Consider the following 18,511-nt stretch of genomic DNA (forward strand, 5'->3'; position numbering starts at 1 on the left):
GGGGGGGGGGGGGGGGAAAGAGAAATCCATCAATGTCTGGAATAGGATAATCGAAAAGATGGAGAAAAAAACTGAAAAATGGAAATGGTAGTACCTATCTTTAGGAGAAAGAGTCACTCTTAAGTTTAAATCATTTTTCTTGATGCTCTTCACAACTATACGATGTTTTTCTTTCCTTCACTTGTGTCAATCTTAAAGCATTTTAACAAGTTGAGAAGAGATCTCCTATGGAACCGAAACAAATAGGGCATCTCTTTATGTCTTGGCAAGTGGGACAATGCTATCAAAAAGAGGAAGAACAGGAGTCTTGGGATTAAGAACTTGAAGCACCATAATGAAAGTTTTATTTTGAAATGGCATTAGAACATAGAGAACATGTGGAGAGAAGATTATCCATTAAAATTTCAGTTTGTGTAATCCTCAAGCACAAAAGAGTCAATAGCACATCATGGCACTGATGTTTGGAAGCATATTCGTTCTTATAGAGGCAAATAACTGAAAATTATGGTTTTCTGCTTGGCAATGACTGCAAAATTAGATTTTGGAAGGATACTTGGTTGGGTTACTCATCCATCAAAGACCAGTTTCATGATATCTTTAGTATTTCTTCTCTTTACAACGCCGTGATAGCTGATTTTTCCACTTCGCTAGACTGAGCTCTTGCCTCTTCCTCAGAAGGAATTTAAATTATTATTAAGTATAAAGACAGTAATTTGTTAACATGCTCAGCAACTTCGCTCAAGATCAACAGAAATCAGATTACTTCATTTCGAGAGAAGTCTAGACACTTGATCTCAACAGCTAGGGAGGCATGCATGTGCGCACCTCGACCAGATTACTTCGTCTTTTTTTAAATAATTGTGATGTCCATACCAGCTTGCGTGCACCTCGACTAATTTCATTGTATACCTTTCCACCTCCAACCAACAACAAGTACTAGGTAACTATATCCACCAAGGCTAGGACAGTAGAAATCACCTAGTGTTTTATCTCTGCTGGAATTAAACTTGAGAGCTCATGCTATTCAATTCACTTCATTGACCACTAGGTCACACTCTTGGGAGCCGCTGCTACCCACTATGAAAAGTGTCTTAAAAGGAAGTAAAATATGGAACAAATATATGGCCTTTAGAAGAAGTCCAATGTCAACAAAAATTTAGCAGGATGATAAATACAAGAATGATTTTTTGATAAGGTTAATACTTAATACAAGTATGATTTTGCTCACCAGTTTAATAGCCTGAAACCAGGAAGTTGCTTGTCTTCATGCGCTTTCCTAAGTAGATTGAACAACTCCTTTGCCATAAATATTTGTATAACTACTATCATGGCCCAAATATAAAGATGTCCCATGTAAATGATGAAAGCAAAACCACCTATCATCCAGAGAGTTGAATATAGACGGATCAACATTGACTTATACTTGTTTCTATCGTCAACAAGCATATGGGCTCCATTTGCTTTGACAACCTCCCCAGGAACCTGAAATTTCGGGAAGAGGTAGAAAAAGAACTTCAGAAAAAATTCAGACCCATAACATCGACAGGATTCCGAACCAAAATCTAGTATTTTTGTTCCAATTATAAGACGCTGATTCTATCTTGAAACATTCCAATATGTTTAACACCAGAAAACTTTATTTTATAGTTTACACCACTTTCACAATTTTAAAGAAAAGAAATATTAAACTAATCAAATTTTAAAGGTCAATGAGATGTTTTCAGACCACAACTTCAGTATTATTTTTTCACTACTAGTCTACTTCTAATACAAAACAATAGATCAAGTTAATATCATAAACATATTATTCATCAATACCATAATATATAATGGAACAGAGGAAGTAATACACTACTTTTGCCAAAAGGAACATTAATCTCTATGCCGTTACGTTCCCTCGTACACTTCCATTTTCTAATATAAAGTGATTAAAACACACTAGGAGCGACAGGAATAACAAGCAGAAAATGGAGTCAACCACTTAAAAAACACTGAATGAAAATGGGAAAAGTCACCTCATTTGATCCTCTGCGACGACGTAATCGTGGCGAATGTGTTCCTGGAGCACCAGAATTACTATCCTTTTGCATAGCTTCAGTATCAAATCCTTACTCCACTACTAATGCACTAATACCAAAAACCACCTAGAATATTTTAAATTTTAAAAAAATAAATAAATAGAAGCTAAAGTAGTTATAAATGGCAAAATGTGAGTCCGTCATAAACATTATTGATTGGATAGGTACGACCAATCAATTCTAACTAGAAAAATCAAAAAATTCATTCCCGTTTTGAGGTGTATAAACCCAAAGAGCAATTCAGGCATCTATCTTACAGTAGACGCGATTGGAAGATCACTATTTCTCCAGCTGTTCAAGCGGGAAACTCAACCAAATTCATGGGATATACAGAGAACAACAACAATATACCGAGTATAATCCCATAAGTGGGGTACGAGACTCAAGAATACAAATACACAACATAATTACAGTTACCATTAAAATTGCAGCTCTAATAAAGAACTACACATTAAATAAATAGAAGGTGCTTTGGCAACTGAAAAGATCAAACCTTTATGAACCCCACACAAGAAAATCAATAAAAAAAATAATTCAAGAATTCATGAACCCTAATCAACATAAGTAGCAAAACACTCAAACATAGCCAAAAAAAATTGAATCTTGATTACCAAAAGCAACATTTTTGACAGTTTCAATCAACAAATGACAACAAAAATGAATCTTTATTATCAAAAGCAACATTTTTGACAGTTTCAATCAACAAATAGCAACAAAACTGAATCTTTATCATCAAAAAGCAACATTTTTTGACAGTTTCAATCAACTAATAGCAACAAAATACTGTTCTGCACAGAGGGTCTTCTTCAACCATAAAAAAAAACAGAAATTTTAAAACAAAAAAAGCTAACAGTGGCAAAAAAAAAATACAGCCAATAAAAATTCAAACATAGAGAGTAGAAATTAAAGAAATCAAACCTGAGGTAGCAAAATATGAACTCCAAGAATGAGGGAATTAAGGGCTTTCTGGTTTGTTTGTTTTTTTTTTGCTACATTTGGATTATAACAAAACCCAACCTCTTGAATACTCCTGATTTTTATGGGCTTGAAGCTATACTCTCCATCTAATCTTTACTTGTCCAGTATTAACTTAACGTATATTAAAAAGAAATAAATAAATAATGATTTTATCATATTAACTTTTAATACAAAAAACTCAATACTTTAAAAATAACTATAAATTAACAAAGAAAACTTTTTTAAAAATAAATAATAATCTGTTTCTTAACTTTTTAAGCTAAACAAATAAAAATAAAATTTTCCTTAGTATATAATGAACAAATAAAAATAAATTGAAATTAATTAAAAGATAAATATAAGTCTATAAGTAGTGGCATCATTGTCCTTATACTCATGTTTTTGATAACAACAAAAGAATAAAAGCAAGGAAAAAAAAAACTAAAGGCATAACGTATATTGCACTCTGTGGCTTTTGTTTGCCAAAAAATATAAAAAAAATTCCTTAATAGAAACAAACTATTTTTCTTTTTTATAAGGAAAAAAAAAATGGTCAAGGAACAAGAGAGATTCAAGCTAATATCATATTTCAATACATTTTTGTAAATAAATAATCATGTAATGTAGATTATTTTAAATATACTAATCAAATAATGCATAATAAATGATATCGACGTATTCAATAAAGCAGAATTAATACTATAATATATTGTTAATATACTTTATTCAATACTATTTTTATACCTCCTGCTTAGTCATTATTAGGCGAATATGTGCTAAAATTAAAAAAATATATAAACACATTTCAAATTATTATAAATAATACGTAAATATCTTTCGTCATATTTTTAACCTATCATAATCAGACAGAATGTCAAATACTTTTTTGAACCAAACCATGATTTAGTAATGATTGGACACTTCACACTTGTCAGTTTAGGAGCTTTTTGTTGTTTCAATTTCCAGCTATAAAGCTTAACCATTTTATAATAAAAAAAATTCAACCAATAATTAATTAGTTGGAACTGAAAATCTTGAAATTTAACTAAATATTTTAACTTTTTTTTTCTTTCATTATTTTGTAATTTGGGCAATTCTTTTTCTTTCCTTTTGCTTTCTTTTCCATTTGCTTGTTATATTTATTTTATTATTCTCTTATTCTTTACCTCTCTTTTTTTTTGGTTCCTTTCTTTTTAGTGGGTTTGTTAAAAAGGACAAATACCATCATATTTTTTAAAAGAAAAAGATTGAAAAGCTAAAAAGAGGGGCTTTTTTTTTTATGGAAATGGAATATAATTTTTTTTGAAAAATTACATAAATTAATACATTTTAAAAAATAATTATTGATTTTAACAATATTTTTTGTTTATTACCATTTATAGCAATGCTTTGTTAAATCTGTAATATGTATTAAAAGTGAATTATGTACGCAATATATATGAATTATAATTGTTTTTTTGAAATATATCATGTTTGTTTGGTAAAAAATTATCACATTGTATTATAAGTGTATTAAAATGTGTTAAATGTATTATTCATCATCAAAATTTGTATTATATGTGAATAATAAATTATTCTTTGTAATATGTATTAAACTTGTATTATAAATGAATTAAAAGTGATCAAGTGAAAAAAAATATTATTACTATAAATGGTAAATATTTTCTTATTATAATATATTTACTTTTAAGTTTCCCTACCTTTTTTCCATAGTAGAGCTAAGCATAAATTTTATGGCTAAAGTAGACCACTTAATATGACTTACTAAAAAAATAAGAAAATTTCAATATTCAGTTGTTTAAAAGTTTCTTCGTTATTTTAGCAAAAAAAATTATTAAAAGAAATAGTTATATATAATCCAAATAAATACTATCGAAGGTAAGGATGTGTGAAGATGACATGAGCTGAAAGGTAGAGAAGACACAATCAATAGGGAGCGTTACTTGTACAACTTATTTTCCCTGTTTCCACAGGGAAAGTTAGTTTTTCTCATTTTTAACAAACTTGTCTTGGTTTCGAGCACTGAGTAAGAAAAAGTCGTTGGTAGATTAATTCCCCTGCATGAGCGCTACATAGCTGAACCTGGATTAGTCAGACTCGAATGAAGGTATCGAATACCGAATGAAAAAAGAGGACAACTTTTGATAAAAACACTTGTAAAGAAAATGAAAAACTGTTCAAAGGATCAGAATTTTCACTATTCAGCTCCAACACCAATTGTAACATTCTAAATATGTATATCAGCCATTTTCATTTCTCCAAATACATTCTTAGCAAAAGCTGTAACACAACAATTTTTACAGTTATAATATCACTGATTACTCATTCACTTCCTATAAGTAAAATCAAACATATACAAAGTTTCTTGTGTTTCCTATTTTTGATTTGGTGAGAGAACCTATGCTAACAATGCATTTTCTTTTCATCTCCTTTCCTAATAAGATTTTTACAGCTCTAGTCCATCAAATCCATTCAGTGAAACTGGTCCAAGGCAATCACCTTCGATGCTTGCAAGAACATCGAATTTCCTAACAAGGGTTCTACTCCATCTCATAGCATAAACCACAAATCGGACAGCCACTTCGTTCTCAATCCTTGACTGGTCATTGCATATGAAGAAAGGGTTTTCACCTGGAACATAGTTGTAATTTGGCATCTTCCGAACACTGAGATAAATAGAGTTCATGGGTCCACATTTCAGAAAGACTCCATGCCTGCAAACCTCAACGACAATACCAACCAAAACTTCCCCGATTTTAGGTAAGAAGGTAAGACTGTGGAAGGTTACAGGGAACATGATGTACTTTGACGAGTCTAACAACTTTCCATTGCCTACGCTCTTCACTTTTGTTACTTTGAGAAAGTATCCACAATCTTCTGTAGCCCTCAGAAATGTGAGTTGGCTAAAAAGACGCCTGATGACAATATTTCCAGGGAGTTCTCCACTTTTCTTCATATCTTCCATAGGAACTACCACATATAAGCGAACTTCAAAGTCGCACAGCATTGAGTCCCTACATTTCGAACAAGAAATAAGATAACTAGGACAGAGACAATGCTAGAATAAATCAACCACATCCTCATGTTTTCCCTTTTTATTCTGCTATATACATTTTTGTGCTTCGATCCCCAGGGCCGCACCAAACAGAATCATTTCTAAAATGATGAAATTGGATGGAGGCATGGGGCAGAGATTTGTCTAGAACAAATTGAGTCGCAGGCTCTCCCAGATATAAGTAAAATTTATCCATATTCGTTAGCTTGAATCAATAAAAGCACCCCACATGGCTATGAAAACGGGAAAGAATTAAAGAAAGACAAAATGCAGATCAATAGCTAATAGCACAGAAGGGAAATCCAAGCCCAACAGTTAGAATCTTCTAGCGCATAACCCCAATGGCTTAATCATGTAATTTGATCCAACAATTACCTAAGGTAACACCCTAGTTAACTATTACTATGAACATAACTATTATTAAAACGACTTTGCTGGTGATAATAGGACGAACACAACTATATATTATTCAAGGTGATACATTAACAAAACAATTATAAATGAAACATGCAATTTGATATGTTAATTTGGCATGTGGAGCAAGGAGCAGCCTTAAGACCATCCCCCATTGACAATGAGATTGGCACCTACCCCCGGGTAGGGAGTGGGTGGAACTTAATGAAGAAATACAATCAGAGGGTTGTTTGGTTTGTGTTGAGGAGATTTAATCTCCACATAAAATTCACCATTAATTGTACCATGCTTGGTTGGGTTTTATGAACTTTCTTCACAAAAAAATCAGCACTGAAGAGGAGTTTTGGAGCAACAGTAAAGTTGTCTGTGTGGCCTATAGGTCATGGGTTCGAGTTGTAGAAGCAGCCACTAATGCTTGCATTGGGTAGGTTGTCTATGTCACACCCCTAGGAGTGCATCCCTTCCCTAGACCATAGCGGAGATGCTTTGTGCATCGAGCCCTTTTTACACAAAAATCAGCATTAAGTTATATAACGTTTGGTTGTTATTTTTTGTTTTCCTCGTAAACAATACCTACATAAAGTACGCATGAATCTATATATCATTTTATGCCGTGTAGAATATTGCATGATTGAGACATCATTCATCCAATTAGCATGTTCAAAAGTGTCTTCAATAGAAGCTTTACTTGAAACCTATTTATTTCCATGATTGATTTCATTAGTTCATTACACTTTCTGTAAAGTTCTTACTCCTTTTTGGATGTCATCTGTAACAGTGTTCTCTTTATGCTGCTTCTAACACCAATAATTCTTAGTTTGCCAATAAAAAGGAAGTCTTGAAGACAGTGGGACTCTGCTCAATAGAAACTGGGAATGTAAAATACAACATGGTTAGATACAAGCAAACAGAGCAGCAGATGGCCGGGCAAACATAGCTCACGAGAGTCTAGCAGAAAATTCTGCTTAACCTCCACTGCTGAGAGATCTTTTGGAGCTTCTAAAATAAGAGTTCCTCAGTGTAACTATTACCAGATTCATGTCTTTTGGACCTCACAGCTTAACTAGGAAAATGCTACCACCATTTTCATGCCTCAGCTTCACCATTCACCAACATATAAAGTGGCATCAATGGTCTTTGTGACCTATCCCTTCTCAATTCTTTATTATTTATTTTTTTGTTAAGTAATTAAAGTTGTTATAAATCTGTGCTCTGAGCCAGTGAAATAGGCATGATTAGAGGTTGCATAATCCCTATATTGTGTTTAACATTCCACCTACATCATGTACAATAACCAGATTGCACCAAAAAACTACAAACAAACAAACAAAAAGACATTTCTTGCTGTGATAGTTACTCTTTTTGCCTTAAAAATTATATTGTTTCTTCCGAGACAGATAGTCCACCAAATAACCTGAGGTATGAGTGTTCCAAGTTTTTAGAGATTTCTTATCAAGCCCCTCTGTTCCAGCCAAGCAAGAACTCAATCATGGAACTAGATATGGTTCAGCTCATGCCTAGAATTACAAAAAACATGTTCCATAGCTGGCTAGTGGCCCTACAATGCAGAAAGAGGTGGAAAACTTATTCCAAATGCTCTTCATACAATGAACATCTTTTGTAGGTTCTATTGAGTGAGACAAGCCTCCTTAGCAACAATCCAAGAGAAACAAGAGACCTTCAAAGGTGCCTTATTTCTCCAAATCTTATCCCAAGGCCATAAAACCCTATCATTGCTAGAGCCTAGCATGTGGTAACAATTTCTGACAGACCCTGGTGATGGTTTTTCCAACTGATGGAGTCTGTTTTGTTGTGATCCAATGTTATCTTGCTTTACCTCTGGAGCAATAGGTATAGTTTTTCCACTTCCTAGTCATTAATATTCCTTCTAAGAAAAAGATGTCATCCTTTTGTTGACCAGAATACTGCAATTTCTCCCTTTGTTGAGATAATAACTTGAAGATATCCATGAAGTGGTCTTTCAGAGAGGTGTGACCCAACAATGTGTCTTCCCAAAATGTTACTTTTTCCCATTACTGAGAATAAAGACCATATTTGACTTATAATTTTTTCCAATGGCCTAGGATATGCTTCCACAGTCCAATACCATGAGGTACTGCAGAGATTTTGGTAATCCAGGGAACCTCAAGTGTGAATTTTTCTAAAACCCTCCTAAAAAGTGCATCAACCTCCTTTTTGAATCTCAAACGCCATTTCATCAACATGCTAACATTATAATACCAAGACTACCTTTCCTTTTGCCTCGGCCCTCGGGTGACTGCTTTTTAATTCATAAAACAGAAAATGATTAGATTGCTTATTTCCTTGCCAAAGGAAGTTTCATCTCAATCCGTCCAATCTTTCCATAACCGAGGATAGAGCCGTTAAAAAGAGACATGGTGCACTGAGCACACTGTTGATCAAAGTGATTCTCCCTCTTATGAAAGATATCGTCTCTTACGGTTTGCCAACTTCTTTTTCATCTTCTCAGTTACTTCATTCCATATTCACTGATTTATATTTGTTTCCCAGAGGTAAGCCCAAACTATTACTCTATTAGTAGGAAGCATTCCAATGTTGCACTGCAAAATATTGGCAAGCTAACTTATATTAGGCATATCATCAACCAGAAAGAGAGAACTTTTGGTGAAGGTGATGTGTAACCCCGAGACAACGTCAACACATGTTAAGATCATCCTGAGGAATCAAAACTTGATGTTCATCAGCATCACACATGCTCATAGAGTCATCTGCATATGAAATATGAGTGACGTTGAGATTGTGGATGCCTCTGCGATCCGCATGAAAATCTGAGACCCAATTTGTTTGTGCAGCACTATATATCTTCTTGCTGAGTCCCTCCATTGAAGTGAAAAGGAGAAAGGGAATCTCGTTGTTTAAGTTCTCTTTGTGAAGAAAAGGAACCCTGGGTGCTACCATTGATGAGAACTGAGAATTTCGCTGAAGAGTCACAAAATTTGATCCAATTAATCCATTTGAGGCTGAAACCAATCTGCCTCAACAGGTTCAGTAAGAATCCCCAATTGACATGATCAAACGCTGTTTCAGTTTCTAGCTTACAAAGGATTCCAGACTTTCCTAACTTCATTCTTGAATCCAAACATTCATTAGCAATCAATGTCAAATTTGTGATGTTTTTGTTGCTAAAAGAACCATTTCAGAAGCACTGACTCGAGTGGAAGCACTTTTTTAAGTCTATCTGCCAAATCTTTAGAGAGAATCTTATAGAAACTACCTATGAAACTGTGTCTATAATCTTTAAGCTCCTTTGCACCAATCATCTTGGGAATAAGAGCAATATAAGAAGCATTTAAACTTCTCAAAAATTCGAGATTGTGAAAGTGATTGAGTATTCAGCAGATCCACTTTAATTACTCCGGAACACTTTTCATAGAAACCCATGGAGAACCCATCCGAATCCAGAGCTTTGATAATAGGAACACCTCTCTATCCTTTTCTACCTAAATATCATACTTGGTTCTCCTAGAAGATTCAAACTCATGATGTGTGTCATAACTGAAGCAGATCTACAGAGCTTTTATTCATACTCTATATATAGGAAATTCACTTAATTTTCTTTTTAAACTGTGGCGTCCAGGACAATTTGCACCTACCTCAGACTAATTCAACAAGACACCAAGGCTAGCACACATGGAAAGAAATCATATAATGTTCTCGTCTCGTATTTGATTCACTATAAATAGACTTAATATCTACAAATATTTGACTATGAACCCACAAACTTCAAAACCTGGGTCTAGTGTCTACCACACATCCTGAGTTGTACAGCATTTCTCATTGAATCAAATCCAAGGATGCATACATCCATACAAAAATTCACATAAAAGAAAGAGCACAGCTACATTAATCCAGGAAACTCAAAGACACAATCTTTAAACCTTTCAAAGAGAAGCAGCAAAACACAGAACAGCAAAAACACATCGTTTCAAAATAGAAAAAAAAAACACAAACCCATCATTCAAAAACCACAAATAATCAACAGAACCCTACAGAATACAATTTCATTGATAAACCAAAGATCAGTATGAAATTCTTACCAGTAAAGATGAAAACTTTGCACTAGCTTTTTTTGGGAGGGATTTAAGAAAACTATACAAAATATGAAATGGGGTTTTTACAGAGATGAAGATTGAGGGCTATAGTAGCACTTTCTTGACATCTGGGTTGGAAATTTTGAAGATCCAATTACTGGGTACAATGTCCCATTTCTGCCATTGTTAAACACTGTGACCTCTTTCTAAATTTTAAAATAGGAAACTTCAATTTTTAGGATAAATTGCATCAAACACCCCTATAATATTAACTTTGTTACAGATACATCCACTGTATATATTTATTATTATTAAATGCTTATATCTTTTTATTAAGTGTTAATCACTTAATTATTCATTGATTCCTTTGAATGTAAATCAAATTCAATGAATTGTTAAGTGACTCAATTATCCATGTGTTACATTAATATTTTTTTTTATGTATTTATATGCATCATAAAGATAACATTATAATCTTTTATCAAACTTATCACGATATATCTCACATGATTTTGCCCTAATCGCGTTATCATATCACCTACTTCATCACTCGTCTTTCTTAATATGTATATAATCGGATAATATTTTTTATTTATACGATAGACATTAAATAAAATAAAAACTTACTCAAACATTTTTGATGAAAATATTTTACTTTCTATCAAACACACCAGTAAGTATAAAATTCTTGTTTTATCACTATCTGTCACTGAGATGATATATTGAAGGAGAGAACAAACCCCACCCAAAACCCTCACACTCTTTTGCTATATTTACTTCTATTTTCTCTGTTTTTCAGTTCTTTTCCTTCCATTTTGTTATATATATACATGTTCATTTTGGTGTATCTATATATGTGTATATGCATATGATTTGAGCATGGCTCTAGTTCCCAGCCACCAGTTCTACCCCAGAACCACAAGGCTATCATTCTTCAGGTATAGTTCATCCAAACCTTTCAAGAAACCAATTTTTCATGCCCCACATGATATTGTCAATCAAGATTGTATTTTTAAGCAAAACCCATCAAAAAGATCAAATTTTGTGGTTACCCCACATGATGTTGTCAATAAAGATTGTATTTTTAAGAGAACCCCATTAAAAAGATCAAATTTTGTGGTGAAAAACAGCAGTAGAAGATGGAATTTGGATACAATATCACCCAATTTGAAGTCTAGAGATAGTGGTACTAGTGTATTTAGTAGTTCTTGGTTAGGTAAATGGAATGAAACCCGTAATGATATTAAGCTGAAAAAGGCCCAAATTGTGTTGAATTATAGGAATAGTAATGGGGATACATCTGGTTCTGACTGTGAAGAAAGTATTAGCGGTAGTACAATGGATAGAATTGTTGAGAAATTGAAGAAATTTGGGTATGCTGATGAGGCTACAGAGAAGGAGAAGAGGGAAAAGAGAGTTGTTGAGAAAGGGTCTATTGAGGATATCTTTTTTGTTGAAGAAGGAATATTGCCAAATGTAAGAGGTGGGTTTTCTGAAGAAACTCCATTTGGGGATGAGAATATAATTGCCAAAGATGGTGTAGTTGGATTTCCATGGGAAAAGCCATTGGTGAAGAAAGAGGAGAGTAATTCAATGGCTAGTAGGAGTAGGACTCATTTGGCTGAGCTGACACTTCCTGCTTCTGAGCTTAGAAGGTTGACGAATTTGGCTCTTAGGATAAAGAACAAGTCGAGAATTACCGGTGCTGGTGTTACACAACAAGTTGTAGAAACCATTCGCGAGAAGTGGAAAACATCTGAGGTTGTCAGGTTGAAAGTTGAAGGTGCTCCTGCACTAAATATGAAGAGAATGCATGAGATTCTAGAGGTAAGCCAAAGAGTTATTTTTTGAACTGTTCTTGTATACCTCTGCTTGTTGGTGTAATTTGCTTCAGTTTCTTTGTGATGTTTTGCTAATCTGTTCCTTTTGGAGCATTTGAGAGCTCGGATTGAATTGGTATTCGAACTCTCTCATGGAGAATGTGAACATAATTTTCCTCTCCTAAATGAAGCGTAAACCATGTATGTAAGTGGAGCACAAAATTCTACCCCTTTCTCCTGGTAATGGGAGTAGAGAAAAATTATTCATGTATGCATAAGTCTTGAAGCCCTGAAGCAAGGCTCAAAACGCGTTGAACGCTTCGCCACGCTTAATGTGCACCTTCGGAGTCATCATCAAGGTTCTACAACATGCTTCCCTGACAGTGAGTCTCTTCTGAAGAGGCGACACTAAAAAATTGACGCTTCACTTTATCATATTATTTTGTACGTATATTTGTCATTCATGCTTATAATTATTAGTCTTGGAGTGGACATATACATATGTATTTTCCTCCATTTGTGCCTTTTTTAATTAAAACCTGTTTGAACCCAAAGCTCCCCACAGACCTTAGAGCTTTTTTGTGCTTTTTGCTTTTGATAACAATGTCTGCATCACAATTGAGTGAATTTTGGATGTGTTTTGGTTTCTGTTATGGGGAACAGGAAGTATTTCAAGTGCCTTTTTTTTTTTGAAATTGGTATTTCAAGTGTATTTTTAGTTTTTGCTACGGTTCAAAGGCTATACCATAGTAAGCATACTAAATAGTGGTGTTTAGTTGTTTAATTTATCTTGTATCAACTTTTCTTACTCAGAGTCTTTTATCTTGTATTGAGTTTCCTCGGGGCAACATGTGTAGAAGCATTCTTATTAGTGCCTTTATGGATGGCTATCTCTTTAATTTTGCAGCATCTTTGAGATAAAACTGCTTGAGTGTATATTGACAATATTAGCTGTCTCTTAATGAGCAAAGAGTTCAGTTTTTGAAGCATTATGATCTCATATAATTCACAATGACATTTTGTCTTTGTTTAGCTTTTAGCCTTCACTGATTCATTTTCCGACTATTCAGAGGAAAACTGGTGGACTGGTGATTTGGAGATCGGGCACTTCTGTGGCTCTTTACAGAGGTGTCAGTTACGAGACTCCATCTGAGCGAATGAAGAAGAGGATAATGAGAAGAGATGAGATTCGTCAGAAGAACTCTCCAACAGTTGATGGCGAAAGTAATCAGAATCCTCGCAATGATGTCGATTCCCTCCGAGAAGACTCTGTAGATACTTCTGAAGAGAACAAAAATATTGATAGACAATCAGAAGTGAACTATGAAGATGAAGTAGACAAACTGTTAGATGGCTTGGGGCCTAGGTATACAGATTGGCCAGGATCCGGACCACTTCCGGTAGATGCAGATTTACTTCCAGGTATAGTCCCTGAATATCAACCTCCTTTCAGAATTCTTCCATATGGGGTGAGATCTACTCTTGCGGCAAGAGAAGCAACTGCTTTAAGAAGGCTTGCCAGAGTTCTACCTCCACATTTTGCTTTAGGTATGCATCGCTGGACTTATCTAAGTATTTTGGATTTCTCAAAATATACTCTAAATATTATATAGTTCAAGTATTCAGGTAGAAGCAGGCAGCATCAAGGTTTGGCCTCAGTCATGGTTAAGCTGTGGCAACGAAGTTCAATTGCAAAGATTGCTATAAAACGTGGCGTTCAGCTTACAACAAGTGAGAGAATGGCTGAGGATATAAAGGTACTAAAAGAGTGCTTTGGTGTAGTTCTGTACATTATTCACAAAAAAGTGGTGTCGTTTCCATGCCTTCTAGTTGGTATTCTACTGTGATATACCAGTTATTTACTTTCAATCACACTTCGTTTGGTTCAATAGGCCTTACGGACAATTGCTGATTTAAAACAGACAAGACAGAATTTCATTCCAAAAGAAAATGCAAAGAAAAGCTTACTTAAATACACATAGGATGAATGATTATGCAATTTACCAAATTCTCAATGTTTCAGAAGTAATATTGCAATGATATTGTCTCATAAAAGGATATTGTTATGCAATTGTATGTTTGTCCAACCAAAACCCAAAGCAAGTCTTCCAAATGACATTTCTGCTCTCTGGAAAACTTGTGTGCTGACTAGGATGTAGTTCTTTGTCTCCTCTATACTGCATCATGGTTGCTGGAAAACAAAAGAACCACAAGGTTGAATGAAAATTCATATTACACTTGAAAAGGTCTTCACGAGTTCCATTTCTAACATTGAAACCATTCTCACTGTTATCAGAATATTTTTTCATGCTGAGTTTGACACTTTCCCGAGATCTAACTAAAAGTCGGATATTTTCTGTCGCAGGTCAATATTTTTTGAATTAACTGAATGTCGATAGCATAGTAATATAGCTTAACAATATCTGCATATTATTTGGTTTTGTGTTCAGAAATTAACAGGGGGTATGCTACTATCTAGAAACAAGGACTTCTTGGTATTCTACAGAGGGAAAGATTTTTTGTCACCAGAGGTTGCAGAAGCCTTGTTAGAGAAGGAGAGATTGGCAAAGACCTTGCAAGATGAAGAAGAGAAAGCTAGGCTACGAGCATCACTCAACCTCACAGCAGGCGTTACAACAATTAATTCTTCAAGGACTGCTGGCACACTAGGAGAAACTTTGGATGCTGATGCTAGATGGGGGAAAAGGCTGGATGATAAGCACAAGGAGAATGTGATGCGAGAAGCAGAACTATTAAGGCATGGTGACCTGGTCAGGAAGCTTGAAAAAAAGCTTGCATTTGTAAGTTCTACAAAAGCCAGGTTACTTTTATTAAAAGCCTATTTGTTACTGGTTTTTCTGTTTTTTAGCAGCTTTGTCATGACTTTAGTTCTTTCAATTGTCTATTGTAAAATTGTGAGATAGCCATTTCGACTATGAACCGTGTAAGTAAATTCTTCACTCTTCAGTGTGTAATCTCTTGGAGATTTAAGAGTCCAGTGAGAGACATTAAAGCAAAATTTAATTTTCAGGCTGAAAGAAAGTTGATGAAAGCTGAGCGTGTCTTGTCAAAGGTGGAGGAAACTTTAAATCCTTTGGATAGGCGTGCAGAGCCTGATAGCTTAACAGATGAGGAGAGATTTATGTTTCGGAAGCTTGGGCTAAGGATGAAAGCTTTCTTACTTTTAGGTAACTTTCTTTCTCATACTCGATTTTTGTGCTGAACAACCAGAAAATGACATGAAATGCTTTTCTCTTTTCAGGTAGACGTGGAATTTTTGATGGTACGGTGGAGAATATGCACTTGCATTGGAAGTACCGTGAATTGGTTAAAATCATGGTGAAGGCCAAGAATTTCGAACAAGTATCAAAAATTGCTCTAGCCCTTGAAGCAGAGAGTGGAGGCGTCTTGGTTTCAGTGGACAAAGTGTCCAAAGGATATGCTATAATTGTGTTCCGTGGTAAGGACTACAGTCGACCACCTACTCTTAGGCCCAAAAATCTTTTAACCAAAAGAAAGGCACTGGCACGTTCAATAGAGCTTCAGAGACGCGAGGTACCTTCTTTGACCTAATAACTTTAGTCTTTGAATATTTTTTCTCTTTTATGTGTACAAGCAGTTTTTAGCCCATTCGGTTTGTGTTGCTTGAATCTGCCTTTGTCAGAGTTGTCATGTACATATGTAATAAGTTCTAATTTTTTAAGAGATTTGTGCTAATGACAAGGCTTTGCTGCTGTAACAGGCTCTTCTGGAACATATTTCGGCAGTTCAAACAAGAGTTGGACAGCTTACAGCCGAAATTGTATGATCTCTTTGCTACTCTGCATCTCGTATCTAGTTTCTTTTGGTTAACTTATGTAGATCCTTAAGTTAGTTGTTAACTCTTTGACTCATTTGGATTTTATTGAACCTTTTCTCCTATATGCTTATAATGGTAGGAACAACTAGCTAGTCTGAAAGACTCTGCAGATGATGAACTGTATGATAAGCTAAATTCTGCTTATTCTTCTGAAGACGAGGATAGTGAGGTTAGTATCTCCATCTGGCATTTTAGCAGCACTGGGTTATTCAGATTCTTTCTTCTTTAGACTGCATATGGAATGTCATTTCTCTTTCTCCTCGTCAAGGAGCAGTTCTAATGACTGGAATTGGCTAAACCGAGATTTTTCCTGTTGAAGCATTATTCTGGCCCAGGCCATAACATGTTAATTTAGTGCCACCTTGGCTTAATCAAGCACTAACGGATGTTTGCCATATGTTCTTTATCCTCCCACTCAATTCAGGTGCATGTATATGTATAGATGAATTCCAAAATGTTTGCAAATTGGATAAACGTAATTGGTGAAAGCCTCTTACCAAAATCAAATAGAAAAAAATGTAACAGAAAATTAGATGTAGAAATTATGCAAAAAGAAAAACAGGAAATTAATTGAAAAGTGGGTGATTTTGGAGGTGCATTTTATCTACTTTGAGCTTTACTCTGTTATATAGGCACACATGTACCTTTTAAAGTGTAGATTATAACAATTCAAGTTGTAACTCACTCAAAACTTAAAATTTAGTCTGCAAATTATTGATGTGATGAGTTGCAGTTGAAGAGACAGTCATCATGTGCAGAGTTACCGGTACTTGTGGTTGTGGGAGGTAGTAGGTACCTGGTTGAATTAAATGTGGTGAATGAAAGTTGGCATAGACACCACCATCGTTTTCTTTTTTTTAAAAAAGAGCATGTCCTGTATCAGGATAAACTTGTACAAAGGATACCTTTTTCTAGGAATACATGCGGATTTTCTTGTCCATTGACGATTTGAACTACAGAGAAACACAACACACAAACATCATGATAATCTCCTTGATAACCTTGTTTTATTGCATCAACCTATGAAAGTATGGTAAAGGAGTAACAAGTTAAAAAGGGGTCATTCCGGACAGTTCAACTTCCCTCTTCACAATGTGCACGATAAAGGCGCACCCTTTCTAGATTTTAACTCTTCATTATTATTGTCAAATCACCTAACTCGGTTCATTAACAGGAGGAAGGGGATGATGCATTCATAGAGGTTTTTGACAATGATAACGATGTTGTCCATCGTAGTGATGATTCAGATGATATTCCACATCCAAAAAGAGAGTTCCAGTATATTCATCAAAATGAATCAGAAAGAGAGCTTGTTTGAGCAAAACATTGTTCTTGACACTCCCTTAAGGCATGTTGTGGCTTGTTTGTACAATCGAGGAAGTTGAAGAAGCTAGGATGCAGAACTGGGCTACGGAAGAAGCAGAACAACAACAAAAGAAAAACTGAACTTAAAGAATTTGATTACTGTGCAGGTTCCATGTGATGCCTCTGGGCTCTGGTCTTGCTGATCGTCGATATTTTACATGATATGCTGTTATTTTAAAGCTTTTAGCTCCAAAAGAAAAGGAGATCCTAGTGACAAAGCTTTCATTGAGCTTCTCTGTACATATTTGTCAAGGAAAATACAGCATAATTTCCCATCTGTCTTTTTGACAACAGTTAATTATGCTAGTATTAGTTTTTTACTTCTTTGCCTAGGATAGGCTTGAGAAAATCTAAGACGAGCAAACATCCAAGAATTCGTAGATAATCAATATTTGGTTCATGACCAAACACCAATTGTGACGGATAGTATATATTTAGGGAAAAGAGTTTGATATATCCCTCAACTTTGTCATTTAGATCTGATATACCCCTTGTTATGAAAGTGGCTCATATATACCCCTACTTGTAAACAAATGGCTCACATATACCCTTTTCCTCTAACGGAAATGAAAATAATAATAATTTTAATCTAAATTTTTATTATTTTTTTCTAAAAAATATAATCCCATATGAGTAAATTTAATCCTCGTCAAACATATTTTTTTTTGAATTTTGTTTTGTTTCAATGACTAATTTATAATTATTATTTTGATAATCAAATTTATTTATGTTTCACTAATATTCTTGTAAAACTTATTGTAGATGACCAAATTTTTTCTTCGAATACAAAATTAAATTACAATGCACACAAAAAAATAGTTTAATTTTTTATTCTTTAAACTATGGAATGAAAGAAAAAAACAAAATAAGAATAAGAATTCAAATAATTA

The 18,511-nt window shown here is 34.4% G+C and overlaps 3 protein-coding genes across 3 annotated transcripts in view; 1 reads left to right on the forward strand and 2 right to left on the reverse strand.

The window, feature by feature from the left end:
* The window catches only part of LOC107029356 (phosphatidate cytidylyltransferase 1-like), an 8,331-nt gene extending 5,179 nt beyond the window's left edge, over positions 1-3,152 (reverse strand). The window contains exons 1-3 of the mRNA XM_015230750.2: positions 2,997-3,152; positions 2,016-2,144; positions 1,229-1,482 (exon numbers count right to left, since the gene is read on the reverse strand). Coding sequence (XP_015086236.1) covers positions 1,229-1,482; positions 2,016-2,090 — 329 coding nt within the window. The 5' untranslated portion in view covers positions 2,091-2,144; positions 2,997-3,152. The remainder of the gene's footprint in view (positions 1-1,228; positions 1,483-2,015; positions 2,145-2,996) is intronic.
* A 2,101-nt stretch (positions 3,153-5,253) lies between these two features.
* On the reverse strand, positions 5,254-10,782 carry LOC107029698 (DNA-directed RNA polymerase V subunit 7-like). The gene is made up of 2 exons (XM_015231138.2): positions 10,584-10,782; positions 5,254-6,049 (listed from the first exon to the last, which is right to left on the reverse strand). The coding sequence occupies exon 2, from the start codon at positions 6,040-6,042 to the stop codon at positions 5,482-5,484; it is 561 nt and encodes a 186-aa protein (XP_015086624.1). The 5' UTR covers positions 6,043-6,049; positions 10,584-10,782; the 3' UTR covers positions 5,254-5,481.
* Positions 10,783-11,283: 501 nt separating this feature from the next.
* LOC107031418 (CRM-domain containing factor CFM3A, chloroplastic/mitochondrial-like) lies at positions 11,284-17,941 on the forward strand. Its single transcript, XM_015232776.2, has 9 exons — positions 11,284-12,404; positions 13,468-13,945; positions 14,024-14,154; positions 14,848-15,198; positions 15,429-15,585; positions 15,660-15,952; positions 16,140-16,199; positions 16,336-16,425; positions 17,431-17,941. Exons 1-9 carry the CDS (start codon positions 11,457-11,459, stop codon positions 17,572-17,574), a joined length of 2,652 nt encoding a protein of 883 aa, XP_015088262.1. The 5' UTR covers positions 11,284-11,456; the 3' UTR covers positions 17,575-17,941.
* The last annotated feature ends 570 nt before the right edge of the window (positions 17,942-18,511 follow it).

This window comes from Solanum pennellii, chromosome 9 (genome assembly GCF_001406875.1).
Source record: "Solanum pennellii chromosome 9, SPENNV200".
NCBI lineage: Eukaryota > Viridiplantae > Streptophyta > Magnoliopsida > Solanales > Solanaceae > Solanum > Solanum pennellii.